The sequence below is a fragment of the Hyperolius riggenbachi genome, chromosome 3, assembly GCF_040937935.1.
Source record: "Hyperolius riggenbachi isolate aHypRig1 chromosome 3, aHypRig1.pri, whole genome shotgun sequence".
NCBI classification, from domain to species: domain Eukaryota; kingdom Metazoa; phylum Chordata; class Amphibia; order Anura; family Hyperoliidae; genus Hyperolius; species Hyperolius riggenbachi.
This window is the reverse complement of record NC_090648.1, coordinates 122725476-122743553: the sequence shown is the minus strand read 5'-3', so window position 1 is coordinate 122743553 and position 18078 is coordinate 122725476. Positions and strand designations below refer to the sequence as shown.

Below are 18078 nucleotides of genomic sequence, written 5' to 3'. Positions count from 1 at the left end.
GATGCTTATCAAGACGGATCAGAAGGGCTGGCTCCAACAAAAACACTAATTGCCTGACACATATACAGGACTGTAGAACTCACATTATACTGCTGCTCTCCTGTATCCAGGCTTTGTATTGAGCGTGACTTGCTGGTGTCATGTGGGCTGCTCCCAGGGCTTACATTCAGGAGGATGTCTTATATTTCAAGCATGCTAGGAATTCCTGCTAGGGCTTATTCTCAGGGGATGTCTTATTTTAAAGGAAACACAGTATCTGTTCACAAAGAGGTTCTTCACAGTAAGAACGGTTGCAATGTATATAACTGTCAAATTCTGTATAGGATCACTGTTACCATAGCCAGTGGGAAAGATCCAAACCATGTAACATTATCAACTCAGAAGCACTGGTTTATATACTGGTGTAACTATTTTTTATGTCTTTAAATATTTGAACATACAGTGCCTCACAAAAGTGACAGATGAAGATGACACCTTGATAAAAAGTTAAGTAGTCAGTCTACAGTTTGGATAACAGCGTAGATTTCTTGCCCCATCAAAATGACTCAACACGCTGCCATTATTGCCTAAACCTCTGGCAACAATGCTGCCTGCACTCATACTTCTATCTGCAAAAGACAACCTCTGCAGTGCAAACGTGCACTCAACTTCTGTGGATGACCTGTTCTAAGTGAAACCTGTTCTGTCACACTGCTTTATGGTCTTGGCCATCGTGCTCCAGCTCTGTTTCAGGGTGTTGGCAATCATTTTATAGCCTGGGCCATCTTTATGTAGAGTGTCTTAAAAAAAAAAAAATTCACCCCAGGCCTTGTAACACTAACCAGTAACATGACCCAGAGGAGGCAAAATGTCTAATTGGGCAGAATTCTGACATGCTTCACTTAGGGGTGTACTCAAATTTGTTGCCAGTGGACTTACCTGGGGCTTCCTCCAGCCCCCGTAGCCTGCAAGGTCCTTCTGCGTCCTCTGGGTCCCCTCCATGGTCCCGCTGGCAGCCCCATTCGCCTGGCAACTTCGAGCAAAGTTGTGCGCAACTGTGCATGAGTGGCGTGTCTACACACTCAGCTCGATCACGCGTGCATCACCATATGCCTCCTGCGCATGTGTGGTTCTCGAAAGACTCAACTGCGCATACTGCGCAACACACGCGTGATTGAGCTCGGTGCGCTGACCGGCTGCCCATGTGAAGCTGCTCACGACTTCTCCCAAAGTCGCCAGGCTAATGGGGCTGCCAGCGGGAGCACGGAGGGCACCCAGAGGATGCTGACGGACCTCGCGGGCTATGGGGGACTGGAGGTTAGTCCAGATTTGTCTATTTTTCTTTACTGTTTAGGGTACACTTTAAAGCCTTCACTTGTTTAAAGAAAAGGCTCCCATGCAGTGCATGGATGGAGCAATTCTTTGATATTGCCTCACATCTCCAGCTTGGGTGAATAAGTGGCTTTACTAAACCGGAGAAGTGTGGATGTACATCTGAACTTCCTGCTGTCCCTCCTAGACAGCTTCAAATCAAGTAAAGGTAAAGAGGACCACCTTCAGTTAGATAAACATATTTATACATATTTTACTGTACATACATTGGTATGTTAAATATTAAAGCTAATTTTTTCCATTTTTAATGTTCTTCAATTTATGTTATGGACACCTAAAGTGAGAGGGATATGGAGGCTGCCATATTTATTTCATTTTAGGCAATACCAGTTGCCTGACAGCCATGCTGATCCTCTGCCTCTAATAGTTTTAGCCATAGACCCTGAACAAGCATGCAGCAGATCAGGTGCTTCTGACATTGTCCGATCTGACAAGATTATCTGCATGCATGTTTCTGGTGTTATTCAGACACTACTGCAGCCATATAGATCAGCAGGGCTGCCAGGCAACTGGTATTGTTTAAAAGGAAATAAATGTCAGACACCATATACTTCTCGCTTTAGGTTCCATTTAAGAGAAAGTAAAATATATGCATTAGACCACAAACTGAGACTTATTCCATGGTTTTTTACACTCTCCACTATATGACCTTATATATTAGTCAAATGATGGTAATTGCAATGACCACGTCAACTTTTTTCTTTTCTATCTAGCAAAATGGAAGCGAAGACCTTTGCGACATAAATGGAGACGCAATCAAGTATGTGTTCCTCCGAAGCAGAAGTGGATCCTTTGCAAAGTTTGAATCAGCTAAATTCCGAGATAAATGTATCTGCACCACTGCAAAAGATGATTCTCCACGTTTGGCGTTGGCATCCTACAATGACAATGAAAAGATATTTGAGTTTGAAGAAGAACATCCACAAGGACGCGCAAGCACAAGAAGTTTTAAATCTTCCTTTTGCACACGACCATTAACCAGTGGCGTAGGGATCGTCATAGCAGCCACGACGCTACTTGGAGCCTGGTCACGGAGGCAGAGGACTTATTTTTTCAATGAAATATAAAACTGTTTAATACCCTTCCCTTAACTTAACCCCCCTTCCCCCACAACATTCATACACAACTCGTGTCTCCCCATCACTACATCTCTAAGCAGCAGGCAGGTGAGAAAGGGACTATTTTCCCACCTGTCTGCTGCCAGCATGTGAATACCTTTCGTCATAGCAGCCACGACGCTACTTGGAGCCTGGTCACGGAGGCAGAGGACTTATTTTTTCAATGAAATATAAAACTGTTTAATACCCTTCCCTTAACTTAACCCCCCTTCCCCCACAACATTCATACACAACTCGTGTCTCCCCATCACTACATCTCTAAGCAGCAGGCAGGTGAGAAAGGGACTCTTTTCCCACCTGTCTGCTGCCAGCATGTGAATACCTTTCTGACTGGCACCAATAATAAATCTGTAGTTTCATCCAGACAGGAATGACTTCTGCTGCACTGCACTCGCAAAAAGTTTCACCCACTTGAACTACCTGTCACAGAAGAGCCTTGAGAAAAGAACACGCAATCGCAATTGGCTTGCTGCACCGATTGTCGTTGACATGCCAGATCAAAATCTTATGTTTAGGTACAGCAGAACTCTTTTCATGAAGTATGTTTGTTGACCAGTGAAGGCATGTTTGTTTAAATTAACTTGATCAAAAGAAGTTCCTTCATGGGCCAGTGACACCCAAGTGTTAACATGCCCTTTGAAAAGAATTCCATTTGGTGAGCCCAGCAAAGCAAGCTTCTCACACAGCAGGGCTTAGACACAGCGGAGCCGTGTAGCCAGCCTTAGGAAGACATGGAGTATATGATTTTTAGCCTGTTTAAGGAATACCGTTTATATGAGAGGTAGGAAAGTTATATATATCTGCTGTTCTGGATCGGGTGAATATTTTAATATTAAATTGGTGCACTGACATCCCCAGAACCCGAGGTATTCAGCTGCTATGTACTAGAACATGTTACCCTAATCAAGTTTGATGTCCTAGGAATTGTCATATTCTGAGGAATATGAATCTGTGATTGTTATGTGTGTGCGGGAAGCATAAGCTGAGATATGGAAAATGTTATATTTGGTGGGCAGTAGAAACCCACCCAGAAGGTTAACCGCACCCTGTCCAGCCCCTGGGCTGAACCTGAGACCCCACCCAAAATGCGGGTCATTCAAAAGAACTTGGGAGGGACTCCTCCCCAGTCCTCCAACTTCCATCTTCATGAAAACATGCTGCTGCTCTGAGGATCGAGCAGCGGCCATCTTTGTTTGAACTGTGCTCCAGAAACAAAGAAACTTCACGTGTTTTCCCAGAAAGGACATATTTTCACCTGACCTTAGGTATCCATTTATTTCTTCCTTCTTATTTTTATACTGCGCTACTATTTTCTCTATAAGTGTTGATTTTACTATTTTCTGTATACATTAATTATTTATATTGCATTTATAATAGAAGAATTCTAAAAGTCATTTTTTTTTCGGCCACGCCTAATATTTAACAAAACGAATCCTAGCCTTCTGAAGATCGCTACTGAGAATTGTTGTTATTAGTTAGAACAGGGTGTGTTTTAATTGTTGTATTTGCAGGTATTAGTATCAGGCAGATTGGAACTTCTCTTCCCATCAAAAAGAGATGGTGGCAGCCTAGTATTTTGTGTTTAATAGATCGCACGCCTCCCTCTGGTCTGTCTACTGCCAAAATACCAGCAGTTTCAGCTCATCGATTGCGTCCTTGAGATTGGATTTTCTGTGTGCTGAAACCAATTGGAAGGCATTGTTCGGTCCAGCTACTAGGGGGCGTGTGACACTACCCACATTGTGACCCGGCTCCGCATCTGTATTCAGGCCTGGTCCTAACCACATACATGCTCGGCCATACCCCCTGCTCATTGCGAGGGAGTAGGGAGCTGCTGAAGAGCCATGCTGGAGTAGAGGATGGGAAACTTCTGATGAGGCAGGGATTTTGGTGCTCGTCGAGTGTCAAGTAGCACCGATCTTGGTGTTACTATAGAAGTAGTGGTATAGTCTGTGCCCCAAGCACGGATAATTCGGGGATCCGGCAATTTGCCAGACCCTGAATTATTTATACCTCCAAGTTGCTATGACTCCAAGGGGGAATAGTAATTAATGGCGGCCCAAAATTTTTGTGGTAGCAGGGTGAACTGCTATTTTGTTCACCTTGCACTGAAATGCTCTGCGCCGACATGCCATGTATCCACTTCTTCTGACAGGTAAGTAATTTTTTCTTTCCAGGTGCACCACTGACACCAAGGATATAAGGAGGCTCCAGTTTTAACCTGTAGAGTGGACAAAGGGGACCTCTGCCTTATTGCTGTGGGGGGAGGGGGGGTCTTTCCATTACTTGGGAAAGAGAATGATACTGGGGAACTAGTGGGGGCTATTTGGGAATCCCATGGTGGTGTCTTTGCTTGCTTGGATTTATCCAACTACTGCATACCACGGTTTCTGTCTGCTATCCGATTCTGTGTAGTATCACTAATAAAGTGGTCTGAAACTCTAACATAGCATTCAATAAAAATGTGTTCTTCTACTTTTTATTACCCATACAGTTATCATATTTGCTTTTGTGCACAAGTAATATTGCCTGTTTACAAATTACAAGGTTCCAAAGTACAGTTTATCTGCTCTAAAAGCTGCCATTGCATTTTATTCATGCTGTTTTTTATTATATATTAAATTCTTCTCGTGAACTGAGCAATGTAAATAAAAATAATGTTATCTCCTCTTCGGATCGGATCTTAAGCAGAATGAACTTTCCAATGCAGAGCAAAGTGCTGTGTTTAACTATTTGAATGTTGTTCTGCTACAAATGAATTTTTCTGGTAGTAGGTTTAAGGCTGTAAGGAATCTTTTAGAGCAGAAAAGAAATGCTGAGTTCTGACCAATTTAAGCTCAGTTCCCGATGCCGTCCGTTTAGATCCCAATCGTAGCTGGATGGGGCCCCCACAGGAGACAATAGATAAATGTTCACTAGCAACAATGAGAATTTTCATAGGTCCACCATGAACCAATGAGAATCCTTCCTGTTACTGAGGATTCCCATTGGTATTTTGCAAACCAATGGGCATCCATATGCTTCTGTATGGTGCCAAGCTGTTTTCCGGGACTGAAGCAGATGAGGCGACCAGGCTAGTGAGACCGGCCACTGCCCATTCTCATAGGCTTTCCTTGCGTACCTGCATGCGTCCTGTCCAGAAAAATGCAGCAAGTTCAGGCCCCGCAACGCGGCAAATGGATCTGTTTTCTTTAACAAGTGGAAGCAGATCCAATTTTTAACATTTGGATCCGCTTCCTGCACTGAGCGGATCTTGCAATACTGTGCCCAACGGGTACATATTTTTGCAACAAGTGAGGAACTGAGCCTTACCCTTTGCAAACCTTGTTTTTCACCTGCTGCTACGACTATATAGTCCCTTGGCTGTATCCACTCTAGGTTTATAACTTTTGATATTCACTCATGTATTGCTACCTATATATTTATTGGTTGTTTGTTATTGTTTAGCACAAGAACTTTTTGATAATATACTGTATTTTATTAATGAATACACACAATTACAGTACTTGCTCATAAATTGCATACCATTGCACTAGCACTTTCTGGAACCTGGAATCCACTGTGAGGGCTCATTACCAAACCCTACACAGTGTTATGTCAGGAGTGATCATTATTATTGCTGGATCATACTAATGTTCATGTTTATTATATTGTTACGTGGCTTTGAGCAATATCCACCTTTGTTGGGTATTTAATTCATGTTTCTATTTGAAGATAAAGTGTACCTGAATTGATTGTTGAATAAAGTATTGCTGTATCTTTTTGTCACATTGTTGAGTGGTGCTGTTCTTTTTTGGGGCAATCTGTTCCTCTCATTTTGGGGGACACTGTAATGATATACATTAGGTGTGGTTTTGGGGGAAACCTCTGCCATATTATATGTGCTTTTTAACCACTTCACCTCCAAGGGTTTTCAGCCTAACAGACCAAAGCAATTTTCACCTGTCAACATTTTTCCCCTTCATTTGCCGATAACTTTTTCAATACTTATCACAACAAAATGATCTATACCTTTTTTTTTCACCACAAATTAGGCGATTTGGGGGTGATATTTGTTTTCAGTAATTACTTTACTTTCTATGCATTTTAAAAGGAAAAACAAGAAAAAAAATGAGAATATACACAATTTCTCCAATTCCATCCCCTATAGTTTTAAAATAACCAATGCTACCATACATAAAACCCACACATTTGATCTGCCTATTTGTACTGGTTATCGCAGGATTTGAATGATGTCCCTAGTACAAAGTATTGTGACAATATATTATTTGGAATTAAAGGTGTATTTTTTCTATGTTGCGGTTTTCGTTTTCTCATTGCACACTACCAAAGATTACAAGCCCTTATTAGCAAATCTAAAAGTAATACATGGCACACATATTTAAAAAACCGAGGCCCTAAAGTAACTATTTATGCATTCTCTTTTCAATTCAAGTGTTTTATTTTGGTATAAAGTATATGAAAATAACAATTTTATTGCTTTTCATTCAGTTTGTGTAACCATGGTGTCAACACACAGAGAGAATCTGATCGTTGGTGATCTGCAGTATCACCAGCGATACAGATATATACCTGATTATGGATGATCTGCAGAATCACCAATAATACAGATATATCACTAACCTCTGGACACGAGCACAAACAATGACAATAGAGGCAGTAATGTTACAAAACTGTGGAAATATCCACCACACGATTCCTTAGAGGTGTGGTTACCTCTGAATGGGAACCCCGTGTGTGAGATCCTCTAACCAGGCAAAGAGAGGGATCTCGGCCCCTAGCAGCAATGGTCTGCTTGGGACAAGCGTCTCGGAGAGGCAAGCCTCAGAGAAGACCCTCCAGTGGGAGACGTTCCACTGAAGGGAGAAGGGTCAGACAAGCAAGGGTTCGGCAACAAAGAAGGCGGCACAGTACAGGAGCGAAAGGCAAAAGAGTAATCTGTAATCAGGCAGAGTTCGGCAACAGAAATCAGATAGGCAAGGTACACAATCGATAAGAGAGAGAGTAGTCAGATATAGCCAGAATCAAAACACAGGTAAATCACAATACAATCCTAACTAAAGGTGTGAAATCCTTAGCATCAACACCAGGGCACTGCACTAAGGTCTGAGCGTTAACACAGAGATGTATTCACGACAGCAGACAACTTGCTACTGACAGGCAAGTCCTATTTGTAGCTAGAGAGCTACTCAGCGCCGCCCCAGAGCCCCAACCAATCAGGACACCTCCTGAGGTCAGCTGACTAGTGAGTCAGCTGAGCCTCCTACGTAGGAGGTAAAAGTCCTGCCTCTTTGCGCATGTGACCCACTGCCTCTGAGTAATGAAGAGGCCAGGCCCTGGGTCCGCGTCCGCCCCCGCGGACTGAAGTCCGCTTGCCGCAATGTGAGACCCGCCGCCGTGTCGCCAGTCGCGGAGGTGGTGTCCCTACCAGCCTGTGCTGGCCGCTCCGCATGAGCGACGGAGTCCGCCGGCTGGGAAGCGTAGACCGCCGCCATGCTGCCCCGCATGGCGGCGTTGTCTCCGCTATCCCTTACAGTTTGCAGCTAAAAGAATTTCAAATGTCATAGATATAACACCTTAAATTCTATCCTTTCGCTTGTCACTGTTAAAATGATACCCTATATACACAAACAGATAGCTTTTTGCCCACGCAATACACTGTTAACCATGAGCAGCACCAATTGATGTTTCAAGGCCATTTTTGCACCAAAAGTCATTCTTTCTTCGCAAAGCCCATGGAGCGTCTGAACAGTCACGAAAAGCCATAAATGTCCTCATTCTGAAAACTAGAGACCCAGGCCTACGAAGATATACATATTTTTTAACATTTGTACTTATGCGGTTTTGCTGCAATTGTACCATAACTTTGAAAATGGTATTTTTTTTGTACAGTTTTTTTCACATTGGCACAAAAAAAATTATTCAATTACATAGGCCTCATCTCTCAAACACCCCAAATTGTATTCTCTCTCTTGTCACAGCTAAAATAATAACCTATATACATAATCAGTTAGGTTTTTGGGCACATGGCCGACTGTACATTATCAGTAGCACTAAAGGCACTTTTTTTAACCAAATGTAACAATGTCATTCTTTCTTATCAAAGGCCCTGGAGTTACAGAACATTTGAACATTTTATACATGTCATTAACCTCTAACTGACCGCATCACGCCTACGGGTGTTACTGCGGTGGCTGCCCCGGGACCGCCTAACGCCGATCGGCGTAAAGTCCTGGGGAGATTGCGCGCACCAGTGCGTGCGTATCTTCGCTTGGATGACGAAGCTCCGCTCTGCCATCAGTCTCCCAGCGGCGATCGCTGCTAGGAGACTGTTAGACATTAGTCGTCTATTTAGTCTGTACAGTGCTACGATCTACGACAGCACTGTACCGGGGACAGCTGTGTGACACGGCTGAAGCCTATGACAGCCGATCGCACAGATTGGCTGGCGGGGGAGGGAGGGAGGGTTGTAAAATTTAAAAATAAAAGCAGAAATTTATTAAAAAATAAATCACAAAAATATTTACAAAAAATAAACAAACATCCTGGGAGCCTTCAGAGCCCACCAACAGCGATCTCTGTTGGTGGGCAGAAAAGGGGGGGGGGAATCATTTGTGTGCTGAGTTGTACAGCCCTGCTGCGAGGCCTTAAAGCTGCAGTGGCCTATTTTGTTAAAAATGGCCTGGTCACTAGGGGGGGTTTAAGCCCGTGGTCCTTAAGTGGTTAATGTTATCATTCTGAAAACTAGAATGGGATCATCCCCAGGGAGCATCCTGCGCATGCGCAGTACGATATTTTCTGCTACTGCACATGCACAAGACACTTCCTGAGGCAGGAGCATAATAAAGGACGCGCACGGCCAAGGCTGTGCAGGCGCAGTCACCAGTGAGTGGCTCTGTTGCCGAAATCGAAACTAAGCCAATGAGGGGACCAGAGGATTGTTCCAGAACGTTGCAGGTACAGGGCAGCTGCAGGGGGCTGGTAGAAGTGAAACTCTTTTTATTAGTTTAGTTAAGGTTCCCTTTAGGCAAAGAACACAATAGATGCATTTGTGCATGTTTTGCCACAGACAGAAAAACGTGCACGATTCTACAGTGCACACGCACCTGCTTCAGCACGTGCACGCTCCCGCACGTGCTCTTTAAGGCAGGGAACACACTTGTAGGGCCATTTGCCCCTGCAATTCCCAGGTCTCCATTGGCTTTTGCGTCAATGTTTAACGCAAACGTTGTGGCACCATGTACTGTATGCAAATGTGTGCATCATACAGAAAAAATCAGAAAGCTGTGCAATTTAAAAACGTGTGAAAGTTAAGGTTCCCTTTAGGCAGGGAACACACTAGACTCGTTTGTGAGTGTTTTGCCACAGATGGCAAAACGTGCACAATTCTACAATACACACGCATGTGCATTCGCATTCGCACGTGCACTTTAAGGCAGGGAACACACTTGCAGGGCTGGTTTCCCCTACAATCCCCGGGTCTTTGCCGGCTTTTTCGTTTGTGTTTAATGCAAAGGTTTTTCTGTAAACGTTTCCGCATTGTATTTGCAGTGGCATGTACTGTATGCGAACATGTGTGTTGTGTGGAAAAAAGGAGAAAGCTGTGCGATTTAAAAACACACGGAAGTTAAGGTTCCCTTTAGAATCAGAATCGGAATCAATTTATTTTCGCCAAGTAAGTTTGCACCTACAAGGAATTTGACTTGGCAGTTGATTAACAAACACAAACAAAAACAATACAAGGACAAACAGTGTGTATATTACAAGTCAAGGACATTATAAGTATAGTGGCAGTAAGCAATGTGAGAATTGTTTATTTTCAGTTCTGTGCTGATTACTTTCAAGTCCTAGCAGCTCTAACGTGGTTCAGCATTAAGTATGGCTACTGCTTGAGGAAAAAAGCTGTTCCTGTGTTTAGAGGTTTTGGTAGCTATTGACCGGAATCTTACTCCTGAAGGCAAGAGCTGGAAGATGGAGAGAGCTGGGTGAGAGGGGTAAGAGGCAATTTTGGTTGCTCTCTTTCTGCACCTGCTAGTGTAAAGATCCTGCAGGGAAGGTAAGCTACAGCCAATTATCCTTTCTGCTGTTCGGATGATGCGCTGCAGCCTCCCCTTTTCTAATGCTGAGCAGGAGTCGAACCATACAGTCATAGATGATGTTATGGTGGATTCGAGAACTGCACCATTAGATTTTGAGGTAGGCCAAACTTTTTCAGCTGCCATAGATGGTACATCCTTTAGGTAGGGAACACACTAGACGCGTTTGTGCACATTTTCCCATGGATGGCAAAACACACACGATTCTACAGGCTATTGAAGTTAATACACTAGACCACAATTCAGCGCTGTGGTATATATTGTTGTCTAATTACCCACTATTTGGGGAGCCATCTTGTGACCTTTTAGTTCAAAGCAAAATATTACACTTCACAAGTGTCTCATTCAATTAAATTATCAACTTTATTGTCTACAACTCCCGATAACGCTTTCCACCTTTAAAAGTGGATTTACTGTAGTAAAAGCCTGCCTATCACAGACAGCTGTGTTACAAACCCCATTCACTCACTCTCCAATCACTCAAAGGTCCATTATACTCCTGGGAATTTAGTTGGATTATTTGCTTTCATAGGTTAACCCCTAATCCACTCCATTAGCATATGGATCTTATTTAGTGATGGATTGCACCGGATTAAACTGTTATATCATGTTCCAGAGTTCTTATGAACCGTTTCTATTGATCTTTGCAGCGGAACATTGCGCTAGTGTTACACACCAACAGTTTAACAGAGGGTTGCCCAAGTGGGCTCTCGCCACCACCTCCTGGGCTCTTCGTATCTCTGGCTGTAGTGATAATCGTCCTCGGCCACTAATAGGATCGCTTCACATTGCGCTGTATGCTCTACGCTGCTCTCACGGCTCCTCCGCTTCACGCGAACAGGCTTCCGGAATGCGCGTTGGTGGTGACATCTCTACAGTGTCCATGTCATCACTAGTATCGCCCGTCACTTTGAGCTTCCTCAGATGATTAAAAGGCGGCGATTCAACTTCTCATATTTAAAAGTCCTCCTAGTGCCTGCTTTGCATACTACCACTCCCACCTCTCGCATGATTGGTTAGATCTTCTCTGCCTCATTTTTTCACCATTTTCTCAAGCAAAGGCGATCTCAGCATACACATACAAAAGTTATGCAAGTCCCATAATGCAATTACTTCTCATAGCATTACTATATTCTAATGGGCTTATTGCAATGGGTGAGCGATATTGTCCGGTCATATTTATTAACTTAAAGTGCAAATTACCTTTTTCAACAACATAAATGTACTTAGCGCATGCATGAAAAAAGGGCGCAGTGAAAAAAGGGCCCGGGTTATTAACGAATTTGGCACCAGGTATTAATGAAATTAGCTAACGAGAATCATCGGTATCAAGCTTTATTAACGATAATTACTGTTGCAAAAATAAACGAGAAATAATAACGAATAAATATCAACGTTAAATGTCGTAACGTTTTTCGTCAATACTGCTTAAGCCAACCCTACCCTCACACAGAACTCTCCCGTGGTGGTGCCTAAAACTAACCCCTCCCCTGGTGGCGCCTAACCCTAACCACCCCCCGGTGGTGCCTAACCCTAATCACCCCCCTGGTGTTGCCTAAAACTAACCGCCGCCTAGGTGGTGCCTAACCCTAGCCACTCTCCTTGGTGTTGCCTAACACTAACCACTCCCGCTGCAGAAACACCCTTTTAGATAAATTAGTGATAACCTTTGAAAACGTAAAATCTGTACTTATTAACGAAATAATATGACAAAAACTATACCATTATAAACTTCTAAAATGATAACTACCTCAAAAACTATAATGTTATAATCTTATTAACGACATTTTTTGCGGCACCCTTTTTTCATGCTTTTCTTGCCGTATTAACGATAATTGCATTAAAGTCTATGGCGGCGCCCTTTTTGTTCACCCTCAGCCGGCGCCCTTTTTTTCCTGCTCCCTACTCAGCAAGGTCCATAATTTGCCTTGTCTTTGGATTTAGCTCTATCAGTGGCTGGATAGTGTAATGGTTAAAGGCTCTGCCTCTGACACAGGAGACCTGGGTTCAAATCTCGGCTCTGCCTGTTCAGTAAGCCAGCACCTATTTCAGTAAGGAGTTTCTTGGGCAAGTCTCCTTAACACTGCTACTGCCTACTGAGTGCGCTCTAGTGGCTGCCTTGCAAGCGCTTTGAGTCCGACAGGAGAAAGGCGCTATACAAATACTGCAATTATTATTATTGTTATTATTATCCACACACATTCAATGCCATACATTCACCTAAGCTTTATTAGGTCAGTTTTCATTAGCTCCAATTTCGCTTTTCATTTGCATGTTATCTGGCACTGTCTTCAAGTGGGCAAAAAGGGGGCAAGGGGGAGGTCTGAATTTAAGCTATTCGGAATTAGTGTTCCCAGTCGAAAACTCCAACTGGATTCTATCTGACATAACTTTTTCTCAAGGTCTCCACCCCTTGTTGGGACCTGCACCTTAACAATTCCTTTGAATTTCAATCCATCCGGGCTGTTATTGTGTTATTGTGAATCCTAAAATGCAACCCCAACGGGCTGTTCTCATCTCTATCATTTATATTTCCAACATGCGAATCCAGTGCAGAAAACTTGGGCGCAGCCAGTGCCACCATAGACCATAATAGGAATTACGGTTATAGCGGCACACAGTGAGTCACTTCGGCGCTGTCAGAAGACGGAGCTGAAGTTACATTTAAAACATTGTAATTTGGCTGCCAGCAACGGCTGGAAGCTGAATTACATAATTCCCCACCATCAGGGGCGTAGCAATAGGGGTTGCAGCGGTAGCGACCGCATCGGGGCCCTTGGGCCAGAGGGGCCCCATGGGGCCCTTCCTAAACCAAAGTATTAGCTATTTATTGGTTCTGTGGTGGTAATAATAACTTCTATAGATGCTTTGAATGGTAGTAATCATTAACAAGCTGTTCCCCATCCTCTTCTGACACTGTACATGACCTTGGCAGGTTTTGTTGCGCCGTATTAATTGTTACGTATAAAGTGCTAGGGGGCCCAATGTAAAACTCGCACCGGGGCCCTGAGCTCCATAGCTACGCCACTGCCCACCATCCACGTGGACTTGGAGGGAGAATAGTAATTAACGCCGCCAGGACTTGTGCAGCAGCAGGATAAGCCGTATACCGGCTGTATCCTGCGCTCAAGTCTCTCGGGGGCGAATTCTCTCGTATGCAAGTGAGAGAATATATCTTCATTTGCAATGTAGGAGGCTTTGTATATAGCATATAAACCAGTTTTACATTAGTCTTTGTTACCTGTCTGGCTGGGTTTGAAAAGCTGCCTTCCTGTGCTATTGTCAGATATTACTTGTCTATGATCTAGCGGTCTTAACTCCTCCCTCTATCCTGTCCAAAACTGGAGCATTTCTTTCTTTTTGCATGATCGCTAACTCAGTAAAGGACCAGCCTTTAAAGCATTGCTATCATATAAATCCGGCATAGCGGGGTCTGAACCCTCTATAACAGTAATTATAGATTGACAGTATACCTTGAAATTAATCAGAGCACTCAGTATTTGATGTTATATAAAAAAAATTGTATTTACTTATCATACAGCATATATACAAAATATGAACAGTTCCAAGTAGCGTTTCCTACTAATAGTATTCCATCTCATCAGGCCTTTATAGCCAAGCAATCATGGATCCTCTAAGTACATTCAAAAAAAGAATAATAACAGTTGTGTTATGTAGAATAGGATCAACAGTAGTCTTGTCTGCATTGGTAGCTATATAAAAAAACTCATAGTAAAACTTGAAAAAATAACATAAAAAATAGCTTCTAAAGGAACTTGCTAGCATCTTAACAGAATAGAATGCTGAAAAACTAATAAAGTAAATCACCAGAATATTAAGACAAATACACAAGACAAATAACATTTATATTGCGCTTTTCTCCTTGCGGACTCAAAGCGCCAGAGCTGCAGCCACTAGGGCGCGCTCTATTGGCAGTAGCAGTGTAAGGGAGACTTGCCAAAGGTCTCCTACTGAATTAGTGCTGGCTTACTGAACAGGCAGAGCCGAGATTCGAACCCTGGTCTCCTGTGTCAGAGGCAGAGCCCTTAACCATTACACCATCAGCCAACTGCATATTACCCCTTTTCTGTCATCTCCTCAGCATCTAGATCCACATGTGGGAAGGTAGCTTCAGGCTTGTGTCTTCTCAGAAAATTGACAGGCTAGTGAGAGCTATGAGCTCCTATTATTATAGTAATTTATTTATTTGGAATTTCCCTCAATCTCTGGTTCTGATTTGCTGAAATTTCCATGCGTCACACTTTATCTTGTTTTGATTACTTGACATTTAATTTATTTTGTTTACAAACTCCTTATTTAACTTATATGTGGGAATTGACATAGTTTGGAATATTTACACATACTGACACTTGCTTATCGGGTCTATTTGACGTCTTTAATTAAAAGTGGACGTCACCAGTCATCTTGCCCTGCTAATTGACTTAATGGCCCCAGACATTAGGGCCTTTAAATATTAAACAATCTTCATTCTAGCTATCTTTTTATGACACACTTCTGATACAGTATGTTTCTCTGCTAATTAGTTTGTCTGTCCTTTTCCTGAAATGGAGTCGGCCGTTTTGACTCAGCAAAGCATGTAGATCTGTAACTTACAGCCTACAGTAATTTCAATACAGCATTTAAACTGTAACTACTCTTTTAGAATAATCAAATAACGTGTATAATGATCATTTCTGTAAATAATTTGTTTTCTAAGGAGGAGGTAAAAATATACATTTTTAGAAAAATTATAAAAACTGCCAGGTGGCATCATTGTCCCAAATATAAAACAGTAGAAAAAACCCTATATATGTGTATTGTTGACATTCCAGAAGGTCTGATAGGACTTTTATAACCAAAACATCTTCTAGCTGAACCATGGACATTTCCTTGCTAATACATGTCTTATTTTTACTTGCAGAATACCGTTATAAATGAATGTTTATCCAAGTTATAAATTATATTTAATTAATGGGTTTAACAATAATTATTTTTTTTATTTCATAAGAGTTTATTGATTAATAATAATATTTATATGTAATATAACAAAGCATATATGCTTATATGCTTGCTGCAGTAACATGATTTTTAAACTTCTTTCTTACTCACAATAACTTTGGCATTTCAGCGATGATTGCAATATAAACCAAATGTTCTAGCTTCTGTAATTAAAACAATCTCATGTTTCACTGTCTAAAATTCACCATCTGAAAGTCCCAGAGTAACACAAAAAAAGGTACTCTAACATCACAGTTTTACACTGAAATTTTGCATAGCACACTTAAAGAGACTCAGAGACGAGTCTTCCTGCTGTTTTTACTTACCCAGGGCTCCCTCCAGCCCCATAAGCATGAATGTGTCCCTCGCCGTCCTCCTGCAGTCCTACATTCAGCTGCAGTCAACTCCCAGAACGTGGCTCAGTCGGACTCAGTCTGACAGAGTGATGTATGTCCCTCGCTGTTCTCCTCAGCACCTCTGTTCAGTCGCAACTTCCCTGGTAAGCGGATTATTGACATCAGCGGCGGACCTTCTGTGCAAGCGCAGAAGGCCGCCGGCCGGACCGCACAATGCCTTCCAATGGGTTTCAGCACACAGACCATCCGATTTCGTGGACACAATTGATGAGCTGAAAACACTGGAATTTTCGCAGGAGACAGACCAGAGGGAGGCGTGTGATCTATTAAACACAAAATACTAGGCTTCCACCACCTCTTTTTGATGGGAAGAGGAGCCCCAATTTACCTAACTAATACCTGCAAATAGATCGGTTAAAACACACCCTGTTCTGACTAATAACAATTCTCAGTAGCAATATTCAGAAGCTAGAATTCGGTTTGTGTGGCTGAATAGCAGGGGTAGCTGAACAAATACATTACTTTTAGAAGTCTTTTATTATCAATACAATATAAATAATTAATATATACAGAAAATCATTAAAATCAACAATTATAGAGACAATTGTAGCGCAGTATAAAAATAAAAAGGGAAGAAAAATACGTATACTTAAGGTCAGGTCCTTTCTGGGAGATCTAAGCACATGGAAAATGTCCTTTGTTTCAGTTCAGGAAATGGCCGCCACATAGTCAGGGACTGGCTGGCTTGATCAGGTGATGGTACACAAGGGAGGACTGTCCCTCCTTGTATGCATCCTGGTTTTATGGAAGCTAGTTTTGGGGGTGGAATAAAGCCGGCCCCCTCCGGTTCACAAACCAATCACAGTTCATTCCCTTGGAGAGAGATTTTAGATTTACCTGTAAAACGCTGTAATTCAAAAACAGTAAATGCCATATTTGTGTGGATGACAGATTCATATTCTTCTGAATATGACAATTCTATGACATCAGACTTGGCTTCCATATTATGTTTAGTTCCTGAGAGGTTTAATACTTTGTCGTGGCTTATCCCTAGCCCCCCAAGACTGGTATCAAAATGTCCATCAAGACACCCCAAATCAAATGATATAACTTTCATACCTCTCATATAAATGGTATTCCTTAAACAGGCTAAAAATCATATGCTACATTTATGTTCCCTCTGTCTCCAACAAAGTTGAGAAGTCTGATCTCCTGCTAGGTTTATCCTGTCTCTTCAAAAGGCAGGAACACTTTGCCATTAGGGCTTACTGCTGGGACGCTTTCACACCTAGGTGTCACTGGCCCAGGAAGGAACTTCTTTTGATCAAGTTAATTTACACAAACAGGTCTTATCAGAGAGCATACTTGGCTCTCATGAAATGAACTCTGCTAACATCTATGAAGAAAACAGAGACCCCACAAGCTGACTGCAAGGACCTACACATAAGATTTTGATCTGGCACGTCGACGACAATCGGTGCAGCAAACCAATTGTGATTGCATTCTCTTTTCTTGCAGCTTTTCCATGACAGTATACATACCTGGGGCTTCCTCCAGCCCCCTTCAGGCTGATCGGTCCCATGCTGTCTTCCCAGACCGCCTGGATCCTCTGCTAGGTAGCCCGAGGTATGTATGATTTTTTTCTGATTAGTCTCAGGTTTTCTTTAATGCTGAAATTAATGTAAATCACCAGAAAACCATATTACCCCCTTGTCTCTGCCGTAGAAGCAGGGCTGATTCACCCATGAGGCGGGGTTAAACACCTTCCTCAGGCGGCAAATCTGGGAGGGGCGGCCCCCGCCTGGCCATGGGTGTGGGGGGCCGCCGAGCTGGAGGGGGTAGCAGGCAGGAAGGGGGTATTGGGCACAGCGGCAGGGAGGGGGGTTGGACTTCCCTCTCTCACCTGGGTCTCCCTATCTGCGATCCCCCTCTGGCTTTTAAAATGCAGCAGCAGCGTATTAATAAGATGCAGTGGGCAGGATGACTCACCTTTTCTGCATTCCAGCATGCGTTCCACTGTCGTCACTTCCTGCAATGCCGCCCACTGTATTGTACATTTTTCACAAATTTGCCTCAGATGCCAAAAAGTCTAGAAGCGGCCCTGCATAGAAGAGATTCTGTGTGTGTCCTCTTAGAAGA

General features: G+C 42.8%; 1 protein-coding gene and 1 long non-coding RNA gene across 2 annotated transcripts in view; one reads left to right on the top strand and one right to left on the bottom strand.

Moving 5' to 3' along the window:
- The window catches only part of LOC137561124 (uncharacterized), an 18721-nt gene extending 14936 nt beyond the window's left edge, over positions 1–3785 (top strand). Inside the window, exon 5 of the mRNA XM_068272382.1 lies at positions 2085–3785. Coding sequence (XP_068128483.1) covers positions 2085–2438 — 354 coding nt within the window. The 3' untranslated portion in view covers positions 2439–3785. The remainder of the gene's footprint in view (positions 1–2084) is intronic.
- On the bottom strand, positions 1540–18078 carry LOC137561125 (uncharacterized). Its single transcript, XR_011029876.1, has 2 exons — positions 17929–18078; positions 1540–2248 (listed from the first exon to the last, which is right to left on the bottom strand). It is a non-coding gene; the product is annotated as an uncharacterized lncRNA (long non-coding RNA).